At 44.0% G+C, this 11,708-nt stretch overlaps 1 protein-coding gene across 2 annotated transcripts in view; it reads right to left on the bottom strand.

Annotated features, from left to right (window-relative positions):
- Positions 1-733: 733 nt before the first annotated feature.
- The window catches only part of Dennd2d (DENN domain containing 2D), an 18,483-nt gene continuing 7,508 nt past the window's right edge, over positions 734-11,708 (bottom strand). For both annotated transcript variants that reach the window (XM_031375102.1, XM_031375101.1), the window contains exons 5-12: positions 11,229-11,306; positions 10,249-10,389; positions 9,028-9,176; positions 6,631-6,808; positions 2,939-2,980; positions 2,492-2,576; positions 1,806-2,045; positions 734-1,253 (exon numbers count right to left, since the gene is read on the bottom strand). In XM_031375102.1, the coding sequence (XP_031230962.1) occupies positions 1,183-1,253; positions 1,806-2,045; positions 2,492-2,576; positions 2,939-2,980; positions 6,631-6,808; positions 9,028-9,176; positions 10,249-10,389; positions 11,229-11,306 (984 nt within the window). In that variant the 3' untranslated portion in view covers positions 734-1,182. The remainder of the gene's footprint in view (positions 1,254-1,805; positions 2,046-2,491; positions 2,577-2,938; positions 2,981-6,630; positions 6,809-9,027; positions 9,177-10,248; positions 10,390-11,228; positions 11,307-11,708) is intronic.

The following is an 11,708-nucleotide window of genomic DNA, read 5'->3' as shown; positions in this document are numbered from 1 at the left end:
GAAGTAGTAGTTAGGGGAGGTGTGTGGACATCTACCACCTGCAGTAGGAGTTTGTGTTGTCCAGTTCAGAGTGTATCCTATAAACTTCCATTTTGTAGCTCTGTTCAAACCCCCAGGTCATCTGCATACTTTGTTTGGAATTTTGAAACTTGTGAGAGCCACGATAAAAGATGGGGAAAACATTTAAAAGATAGAATTCTAGAAGACAAGATGCTTCTAAAGATGTTGGCCATCTCTTGCAGGGTTTAAACAGGTGTAGCAAAAAGAGAGCCTAGGTATCTACTAAATACTTTTGACAGCAATGGGGCAAAACTGGCAGTGCAGGGATCGTTCAACCTTTAGCTAGAGAATGGAACTAAAGTCCTAATAGACAGTTGATGAGATGCCCCAAACTGAAGGCAAAGGACTGGCTCTGGCTAGGTTATGGATACTCTGACCTGTTGATGGAAGTCTTGGAGTGGCCTTCAAGGACTCCTGTTGACCAGGAATTCTCCTATTAAATGGTCCCAGGCTGCAGCTGCCTCCCTTCTGGAGCAGTCTCTGCTCAGGATTCCGGGAAACACCTGACTAGTACCAACAGCTCTTCTGTGGCCATTCTGATCAAGTTTTCTTACTCTTCTTATGGGAAGTGGAGCTGCCAACTCCCGCTTTTGTGATTCCACGTAGCCTAGCATGAGCAGGTCATCCTTTATGTCTAGTTCAGTTTTTTTTCTCCCATGCAGTGCTTTCTACATTGACAAACAACAAGGTTTTCATCTTTATTCTTATCCTCACATCAGACCACTATTTTGTACATGGGTCACTGGGCCACAGTGTTCTGTATTGAGGATTTTTTAATAGAGGTTCATAGGAGACAGCAGTGCTAGCAACTTCTAATCAAGCACCCACAACAGCTGTACACCTGTACTACTATCTCCCACTGGGTCCACTCTGCCAAAAATGCAGCTTTGAGTACAGTTCTGAGTTTGGATGTGAGCTTTCAAAGTTCCGAGAAGCCCTGACACCAAGGCTCTCAAATTCAGACACCACTTTGAAGTAAGACTGAGTTATCAGTTGGAAGAAGGCCATGGATTCCGGGGCCAAGGGCCTCACTGATTCTGTCTCACTGGAAGGGCCAAAGTCCAGATTGGCCTGTGGTTCTAGCTGTAGCTCTAGACACTCCTGCTCATCACAGCTTTTATTTCACGGTCTTTCTCTTGATTTCTTCTGTTTCTTCTGTTCCTCGTATTCAAGTATTTTCTTTTGGAAATAGCCTGTGGGTTCAAACACGTGTGAGAAGGATCTAATTTGTTAGGCAGACTGATGCTTATGGACTCAGAGTGAATGCAGTTCTGAAGTCTAATCTATGAAATTATATGTCTATAATCCTAGCTATTGGGAATCTGAGGCTACATAATAAGACTTTGTCTCTAAATAAATAAATAAACAAACAAACAGGCCCCACAATCTGCCCTACCCACAAGCTCCAGGAAATCTAGGCCCTCCCAGCATTCAAAAGGGGGCCTACAAATAGTAATTAGCTCCAGAATAAAACAAAGGAGAGCCCAGGCTGCTGAGTGATAAACAGATGTCCCTACAAAATACCAGCTCCTGAGAGCATTTCCCCAGGTTATTGCTATTTAGCCTCACTGATGGAAGTTGCAACTGTTGTGTGTATGCTTAGATATTTTAAAACCTACTTTTAATAGGGGATTTTAAATGCTTTGCCCCCCCCCCTTCTAGTGTGCCTGCCACTGTAGAGAAATACTTCTGGAACTCCTCTTAAGGGAGCCATCTGCCCATGATTTGGTGGGGTCTATGTGTACCTGCCGGAGGATTCCTGCTCTTCTCTGCTTCCTGGATGAATAGGGAGAAAAGTTGTGTCTTCACAAACTTCTTCACAAATCGCCGCTTGGTCTTGGAGGTAACAGCCTTACAGAAGGATCGTTCTTGGAAATGGCCTTGTCCACTGGCCTCCCGTTTTATATAGGAGGCGTAGTGGCCCACAGTCTTGACAAAGAACTGTACAAAAGGGCCTGAAACATGCTCATTGATTTGTTCTGAAGCTACAGAGACAAGACAAAAAAAAAAAAAAGAAAGAAAATCTTAGATCAATAGAAGGGTGAAATTACCCAGATTCACCTCTAATTTTGGTTTTCATTGCTGTCCAGAAGTTCCCAGGAGAGGCATATACTCAGAGTAAATAATTGTATAGAAGTATGAGCCTGAGATGACTGACAGAATGATTGCTAAAAGTCTGAGACACATGCCTCAGAGAGGGGGAGGGGGAGGAAAGGAGAGAGAAAAGAGAAGAGATGGGAGAGGAGAGAAGAGAGAGAAATAGGAGTATAGGAACCTGGGTATGGATTCTCTATGATCTCTAAAAAAATCAAGATCAGGATCTAGTCCCCTCACACAAGCTACTAAAGTTCATTTTACTAAAGAAGTTGGGAATTACTTCCTCAAGCTCCCTGGAAAAGCATAAAATCTTTAAAAGGAGCCTAGAACTTACTCTTTAACTCATTTACCCCTTGACCAAGAGAGTCCAAGATGTCATCCTGAAGTTTTGGTGGTAGGATGTCTTTCTCATCACCAACCTAGGAGAAAACAGCTAGATCAAGGTCAAGTCGCTGGTCATGAGGTCAGGAAGAGGAGGAGGAGAATGTGAGTATGAGAATTCATGCCCTACTCTACCCCAAACCACTGCTCCACGGAGATGAACAGAAGCCATTTCTTTGCCTCCAGTTTTACCCCAAGCACGAGCAAGGGGTTACTATCATTGTATATTACTTGCTCAAAAGACACTGTCCCTGATTGCCTCATAGAGGCCTCTGGGTCTTTACTGAGGCCTCCTCATAAGGGGAAGACAGCACAAGACGTTCTCAAAGTGTCTATTGAAATCAGTGAGACTTCATGAAACTTAAAAGGCTGTGTTGATGCCCTGAATGCGGACACTTACCGACAATAAGAAGGTTTTTTTACAAAGATTCACTAACAGGACCTGAAAAGAAAGCACAGAATGTCTTTATCTCTTCCTAATCTCAACTATCAACACCTTTTCTGCTCATGACTAAATCTGAAGCCCTGGTAGTAGCAACATAAGCATTTGTAATTAGCATTTCCTGCCTGGCATTTTCATCCCTTTTTTTTCTAGAAACCCGAGTCTCCAGGTAGGAAGTGTGTGTGTGTGTGTGTGTCTGTGTGTGTCTGTGTGTGTTTGTGTGTGTAAAGGGAGCTGAGAAAAGACCTAAGGTGGAAGGGAAGTATAATAAAGAAGTTATAGTCATTCACTCACTCAAAGCAGTGAGCATGCCAGCCATAATGCTGCATGCCTTTAACCTTAGTACTCTGGGATCCTGAGGCAAACAGGAACTTCAAGTTCTAAGCCTAGAATGGGCTACAGAGAGTGACCCTGTGTTGTCATCATGAGTCATGATCATCATCAATAAATAAGTAAAAAAGGAAACCACAGCAAGGATTTATATATATAAGAATATATATGTATATATACATATATATATATATGATTTATAGAAACTACTTCCTAATTCAGAGCATACCCATGGTACACACACAATATTTACTTTGCATGTTTTATTTAATTGTAGCAGTGGGTCTCTAAAGCAGGCACTACTTCATTTTGCAGATGAGATCAACCTACAGAAGTTCCTCTCAGATCCAAAGGAAACTCCAATTCCCCAACTCCAAAAGGCAGTCCAAATTTCCAGACATGAGCTTATCCTAGACTATAGGTGGATTTTGGGTGGTTGGATAAAAGCCAGCATTCCTCAGAAAATAGTGAAACCTATTCCCATCCTTGGAAAGCAGTCATTCCCATTACTTCTAGCAGAAGGGACATATGGCTACCTATGGTTCCTATCATCCATCCCATCAAAGCCCATGCTGGCCTCCAGGCTCCCTCAGTATCATGGATATCTGTTATACATTTCGAAGTCCTCACTAACATACTAGCCCTTCTCACCTCTGCCCTAAGCTCCCATCTACTCATCCTTCGTATAACCCAACCATTCTCTCTTCTTGCTCTTTTCACCTGTCTCCCCCTACTCCTCTCATTCTTACTGTTCTCTCTCTTGCTATGCTCCATTATCTATCGCTTGCTATCTCACTCTACTATTCTCTCCCACTTCCCTAGCCCTGGCCATGTCCAGTCTGCTGGCTCTGTTCATTCTACTTCTTTCTATCTCTGCTTGAGTATCTTCTAGATGCCTCTTGCAGTTCTCTCATATCTATAATTAAAAACCTTAACCATATCATGAAGCAGCCATGTTAGCAATTGCTTTAGTGTGCCCCTGGCATACAATTCCCAAAGGTCATGCTGCTGAGAAGTAGCAGACTGCTTTCCAGGCCTAAACTGTAGTCTTTGGGATCACATCCCTCTCTCCAGCTCTCCTTCAACATGTCCTCAGCCTGTCCTCTGGTCAGCTCAAAGACAGAGGAAGTCATGTTTTGATCTTTTGACACTTGAAACAACCATATGTATAATTGCCTAGGGGTCTATTAGAAGCCCCCTCAAATTGGCTGAGAGTGGAGTTAAGTGGCAGTGCACATGCTTAGCATACCATTGCCTGGATACAAATAATTAAAAACTGACAGCCTTGGAACTTCCATCTAGAAACTCAGCAAGGGAAGAACATGAGCCCAGTATCAACAGGAAGAGGACAGGAAACAAAGCAAGGGGACTGCATGTGTAGGCTACAATGAAACAGCACAAAACCAAGTTCCTGGACCATCACTACACAGCTTGAGAATCCTGCAGTTTAGACCAGGAGACAGTCATGTTGCTGATTCCTCACAGTATTGTTAGCTAATTGGACCACTTCCAATATTTAAATTAAAATCTTTTAAGTAGGATTAGATTTTGACATCTGAAAATTCATAAACTTGGACATTATTCCTTGGTTCTGCTTTGAGACAGGATCTTATGTAACCTAGGGTGGTTTTGAACTCTGATCTTCCTACCTCCACCTCCTGAGTTCTGCGATTTTAAGCAAGACATACCACAACCACCCTGAATTAATTTTAAAACTAACACTCTAAAACAGCAACAATGACACTATCAAAATAATACCAATAGACACAGATTTGTTCACCAATGAACCATAGTTCTCCAAATTCTGTGTTGGCATTTAATATCTATTTTGGGTTCCTATTATCAGTTTCTAACCTGAGTCTTGATACTAGAATGAAAGATCACATGTTCCTACTTCGAAATGTAAGGAAAAAGAAACTGGAAAATTTGCCAAAACATAGCCTGCACTGTAATTATCCATCATCAGAGGAGAAGAGCTGAACTAGTCTAGGCCTGAAGCCACATGAATCTGTATGTTTGAATGCTTTGATGCAAGGAAAACTATTCTTTTGGGGGTGGGGAGAAATGTATGCATAAATATTTTTTTGAAGTTGTTCCCAGAAGTCTTTTCAGTATTCTGGTCTTATTGTGTATGGAGTAAGTCCTTTCAGGGAGCTTATGTGGAGAATCAGAAAAACCTTGCACCACCCCACCCCCACTCCACAACACACACACACACACACACCATATGGACTTCTTCCTTTATCAGTCTTGCCCATTTCTCAGAGCAGCTGCAAAGAAATAAAAAAAAAAGCAAAAGCTCTTAACTAGCAAGAGCCAGACCTTACGGGCCCTGTTTGTCTTCCTGCCGGACTCTCAGGGGAGGAGCCCCAGCTTTGGAGGAGAGGAGTTACATAACTTCTGGGGTTGAGACATTTTACCTTTTATTGCTAAAGTGGGACTGATACCCTGCTCTACTTAGTCACGAGGCTAAGGGTTGTCCACAGGGCATGTGTACTCAGCCCAAGAGCTGGAAAAACAAAAGGATACATCCTTCTTTCCCGGCCGGCAGCAACATCTAAAGAAGGGCCTTTCTCCGAGTTCTCCTGTGGTCTTGTCTCAGCAGTAGCTTTGCTAGAACTTACCAACCTCTTCTGTAAAAGGGGAAATCCTCCTGGAACTCCTCCTCCCACTCCTTTAGTGCTTGCTCAAGATACCTCAATAAGTAACCTGACTCTGCACTGTGAGTCAATGGTTAGCCAGGGCTGAGCTTTCCAATCTGCCCTGTATTCAGCTACACTGATATCCTATCCTTAACCCAGAGTAGTCGTATGTGAGGACTGCCCGTTTACACAACTGAACCCTCTTCTGTGTCAGGATGATTGCTGAGAAAACAAGAAGCAACAACTTCAAAGGGGTTTGAATATATACCCTTTGAATACTAGTGGGGTGTGCATTGTACAAGCCAGCTGTGATCATTCATTCAACTGAAAGCTCACCCAAGTGACTGTTCAATAGAAATAATTGGCTAATAAGAAAGTCTCATGAGCTCAGAATAAGCAACATCTTGCTTCCTAAGCCCAGAGAGCAATCATTCAAGGGAAGAGGGCCAACTTTGACTGAACGTAGATGTGTGTCAGGTGCCAAGCTAGCAGCTTAGCCATGTCATTTCCCCTAACCTTGAGCAACTCAAGACACTCATCCCCATTTTACTGATAAAGAAAATTCAGGTTTAATGAGATGTAATGAGCCCCAAATCACACAGTTGCTGACAGCAGAGCTGGAATACAAATCCAAGCCCACCAAACTCTAAATCGTGTACTCTCTTTAAGGCAGCTTACCTCTTCCATGGGACTGTCCATAACCTCCTGCTGGAAGCGCGTCTGTACCCCAACCATGAAGGGGGTAGGGCAGCAGACAGTGTCCAGAAGACTCTCAGGGACCACGGGGATGTATGTGTGTGCCCAACTAAATGGGTAAAGCAGAGCAGCTGCAGCATGGATACACTGAGACAGGGTACTGGAACATAGAGCAGAGACGGTCAGCAAGGCTTCTGTTCCTATCCACTGGCTCAGAGCCCCACACCTACAGTAACTAACTACTGGCAATGTTCCTATACTAGGAAAAAATTCAAGTCTGGAAGCCATGCTGATCACAGAGCTTGTAGCTACTTGTTGCTAAGAGAAGGGTAGAAATCAGGATAGGCAAGGCCCCACTAGCCAGGGTGGGGCCCCCTTTAATCTCTATTCCCAGATAGTTCTTTCAATTCATTACTGGCTAAAAATAAAGGTGGCTCAGAAGAGGGGAGGGAGGGAAATGTGCCTGTATTTAAACTGGGATATGATTGAGCCTCTGCTATGCAAAGGATTGGGCTAACTAGAAGAATAACACTGGCCCTTCTTTGAAGAACTCACAACACAGTGAAGAAACAAGCCAGTTAACACCAGGCTCTGGTGAAGAGGCAGGGCCTCCATGCACAACTATGTCCTCCCATGCCTCTCTGAAGCCATTTGAAAGCTGCCAGGTTAGTCCTTGAGTTAGCTTGGGAAATTCCTCCATTCCAGGAACTAATACTCAGAGATTCTGGAAAGTCCCACAGAGGTGACGCCTCAAGACTTTGCTATATGGATTCCTCTTGTCATTACTATCCCAGCCACAATTCAGATGCCTTCCTCACCTGCACCATACCCCTCCTCAGTCTCTGGCTGTCCTATTCTCCACTAGCTCTCAATCTTTTCATTTCTCCAGCCAAATTACCCCACACTGGAGGCCAATAAAAACACAGATGCGGAAACCTTGGTATCAAGCTAGCACTTCCTGAGTTAGAAAGATGGAGTCTCTGAGTGCCTCCCTAACAAACTTGGCTGGTTGGAAGTCCCCTCCCAGCTCCAAGCGTCCAGGATTTAAAAACTCTGTGCGGGAAGAAAGTAGGAAGTTGTAATATTTCCTGGAGAAAGTCTGTTCCTGATCAGAAGTACGGAGTTGAAAACTGAGCCCCAGCTACCACAGAAACTTCCTCCACACAAGGCCCAGAGTAAAAGAACCACCTTCAAAACAAAAATGACAGCCCTTCCCACAAGATTTAGCCTATGATAGTTCCTTCTTGGTTATTGATGATGTTACTATTTTTTAACACACAGTCCCCTGATCCCTGGCCAAGCTTCCTTTCTTCCAGAACTCATGTCATTCCCTTGATCCTTTGTTATTTGTCAACTTCTTTTTATTTTTTCTGAGTACCAGGGCTTAACTCAAAATTATTGCTTCTTGCTGAGGTTGCTCAAATCTCGCAGCACTCAGTAGGTAGAGGCAGGCAGATCTCTGTGAGCTCCAAGCCATCCAGGGCTTCATAGTCAACCCCCTACTGATTTTATCAGTTTCTCTTCTCTGCCTGCCCCATGTCTCTCCACATCCTTTCTCAGACTCAAATCCTCTCAAAAGCAGGAGCCAACACGTGACAACTTCCTGCTTCTGCTACACACGGGTATATACTCAACTGAGAACTGGTGGAGAGAAGCAGTTAGTCCTCACCAGTCTGTACATGTTGGGGTCCTGGGTGTCTACCACTGTGCATTGTCACCTTTAGTCCTTATCACAACACTATAAAGCACTATCCACAGCATTTGCATTCTACAAAAAAATTAAAATGTAATCTTGACTTCAAAGAGTTAAGAAGCTGACCTAAGGGGAGCCATAGCTAAAGATGGAAGAACAAGATTTGAAAGTCACTCTGCTGGTTTCAGTACATATGCTGAAAACCAATACATAAACTTTCATCTACGTAAGGGTAAACACAGTCTTCTTACTATCTTCTTGATGCTTGGCATCTGGCAAACGGCTGATATGCAATAAATACTTGTTGAGTGAGTTTACAAATGGATAGATTAGTGTGTCCTCTGTGCCACTGAACAACTTCCTGTCTTCTACACCCTCTTTCCTCACTCAGCCTAATCTTGAAAGGGCAGAATCGTGTTTGCATTCATCCTGGCTGGCTGAGCTTGTGTTAGACCAGGAACACTCCATGTCCTTCTTAGATAGTCAGGCAGCAATCAAGTTCAAGTCTGGAGAAGGCTGGACAAGTTGGAGTATCTGTTTCTCTAGGCCAAAAATGCAATCCAGGAACTGGAAGCTGGAAAGTGCACACATGGGTCCTAGAATCTGACTGCCTTCGAGAAGTCCCATTATATTCCCTTGATCCCAGGGATGCAGCTTAAGTGTGGCCAGTCAGTGGCTGAGCTTACCTGAGATCCTCTGCCAAAAAGATGATTTTTCTTTCCAGCACTGCAGAGGCAAAGACCTGAATAATCTGCTCCAAATGGAGACAACGCAGCAGAACACTGAAGTCCACATGTTCAAGGTGGGAGTCTAGGGGCCGTGTCAGTGAGATGAACTATAGGAAAGCCAGAGAGAAAGACTTCAGTAAAAAAAGAAATCACAGACCCACGTTAGGCCTATTCCATTCTTTCCACAGGACAAATGTGATCCTAGCTCACCCATCAGTGGCTTCCTTCTGCTCTGAGCACAGCTGGGCAGAGTCTTCACTACAGTTCCTGAGGCCCAGTCTGGGGAACATGCCTATCTACAGGCCTCACTGTGTACAGGGCTTCTCCTGCCTAAAGCCTGGCTTGGGTCAGGCCTCTCGTGTATTGCTTTCCTTTCTTCATTATTATCCTTCAGCTCCCGAGGCCCATCTTGGTCATCTTAAGACTTCATATTTTTCTCTTGTTGTACACTGCTTTTCCTTTCTTTGGGACTGTCTAATCTTTAATAGCCACCCGTTTAATGTTCACCAGTGTGTTTACTCATTTCCACACTCCCTGGTGTGCCTTCTGCATGAGACCTTTAGCTACACAAGGTTAGAAAGCATCTGCTTACCACCCTTTACCCAGAAAATGCATAGCTTGACACAGAGTACGTCAGTACTCATTTTTCCTTCAATATTTTTCCAGCAGCTGAAGATTCCTAGTGACTCCCTGATTCTTCTGTGGGGATGACCAGATTCAAAGGTGCATGTGGAATTTCCAGTCTTAGAGATTCGGAATGGAATTCTACTTGCTGCCTTGACCTCTTTAGGGACTTAGACCGACAGTACTTAATGAGATGGGTGTGGACTTAGAGGTGGGGATGAATGATAAGAAGTAAAACAGATGGAGACTACAGGATTGAGATACAGGACATACACAGAGAATAGTTAGGATAGTTACAATGTAGGAGCAACTGGACATTTGGAGACTAGCAACAAACTTAGCACCATACATGAGCACAGACAAAATTTAGCAGACTGAACAGTAAGTAGGTGCTGGTGGGCATCAGGCTAGAAGGTACAGTACATTTGGGTGATTTTTAGCTCTGCCAATAAGTCTAATGCCTGGCTCAGCTTCCCTATACTTGAACCTGGTGAATGAAAGAATCAAGGTGAGAGGAACCAGCCAAGGGAGAGGATTGCACATTGGCTAACCCACCTCTGTGCCTGAGTCAGGAATGAAACTTTTAAGGGTGACTGTCTTCCCAGGTGCAGGAAAGGCTGCCTCTCGTAGACCTTGCATGAATGGGTAGATGACAGCCATGGAGATCTGATGCCTCTTCTCTACTTCATCCAGTATCTGCAGGGGAAGGACCACAGGAAGGAAGGCTTAGAGGGATTCTACTGAGTCCCCATGATTCTCACACTAGTCCTGTCTGTTCTCTAGTATTTTCTAGGCACTCTGCTAACCAGAGTTCCATCTCCTGGACAAAACCTACTTTTCAAAGAATTCTTTTAATTTTCTCTCCTATTCCTTCCTCTCCTAACACAACATGAAACTTCTAAGCTCAGCAAGTCCTCTTCCATGTTGGCATTGGCTGGATTAGGAGCCTAGAAGCCTAACTTTCTGGGTATCATTGTCCTATTTCCTCTGGTCTGTCATCAGGGTGAGGCTGCCATCAGCCCTCAATGTAATTCACAGAAGAAAGATCCACCCAAGCAGAAGCCACTGGAGTTCCTCTCCTACATCCAGCATTCTTCTGGTCACCAAGATAGGTCAAGTTCATTTTGGGAGACTGCCTTGATCATAGCCCCAGCAATACTAATCACCACTTTCTCTTCTAACCTCATCAGAGTTAGGGTAACTATGGGGATCCTTACTGTACTTGTAGGGTACATTTGCGTTTGTGAAAATTTTCCACATGCTATACTTCATGTGAGCCTCATAGCAACCAGGAAGATGAAAGGAAGAATGAACAATAGCTCTTTCTTCAGAAGAAACAGCCTTCTAGATTTCCTTGAAATAGGGTTGAGCCCAGGTCCCTCCTGTCTCAGTTTTACCCAATATCCTTGATGCTGGCTGGGTTATCAGGAAGGCGCTCTACCAAGAGCTCAAGTTGCAAGGCAAGCTGCCAGGCTGAGCCGGAGAGCTGAACAGGCCTGCCTAACAGGCTCCAAGGAATTTTGTCCTAGCCCTACCTTGGAGAACAAGCCGAAGCAGCCGATGCAGCTGATGATGCAGTACACTTTGGGAAGGCGAGGACCAGGACCAGCAGGCTGCGGAGGGACAAGAAATTTCCTTCAGGGCTGCAGCCTCCACAAGGGTTTCTCCCACTTGAGACTAATGGGACAAAAGGTGGAGTGCTGCAGATGGGACTAGTCAATGAGTTGGATGGAGAAAAGTCTGTACGGTTCTGTTCATGGAACAGACAGCGGAGGGGCCAGAACAGCCACCAAAGTAAAAAGATGATGACTAGTATACAACTGCCACATTGTGCAACCAGTCCAAGTGTCTTTCAACAAATGAAGAGGAAAAGATAGTGTGTTACATAAACAAAATGGAGTATTATTCAGCTAATAAGAAGAATGAAATGATGACAAATAGATATAGTTGGCAAAAGAAACTAGGCACAGAATGTGTTTTCTATCTAATATGCAGGATTTGGATTTTAGTAAAAT

Source organism: Mastomys coucha, unplaced genomic scaffold (assembly GCF_008632895.1).
Source record: "Mastomys coucha isolate ucsf_1 unplaced genomic scaffold, UCSF_Mcou_1 pScaffold16, whole genome shotgun sequence".
In the NCBI taxonomy this organism is placed as follows: domain Eukaryota; kingdom Metazoa; phylum Chordata; class Mammalia; order Rodentia; family Muridae; genus Mastomys; species Mastomys coucha.
Note: the sequence above shows the minus strand (reverse complement) of the source record. Positions and strands in the feature narration are given on the sequence as shown.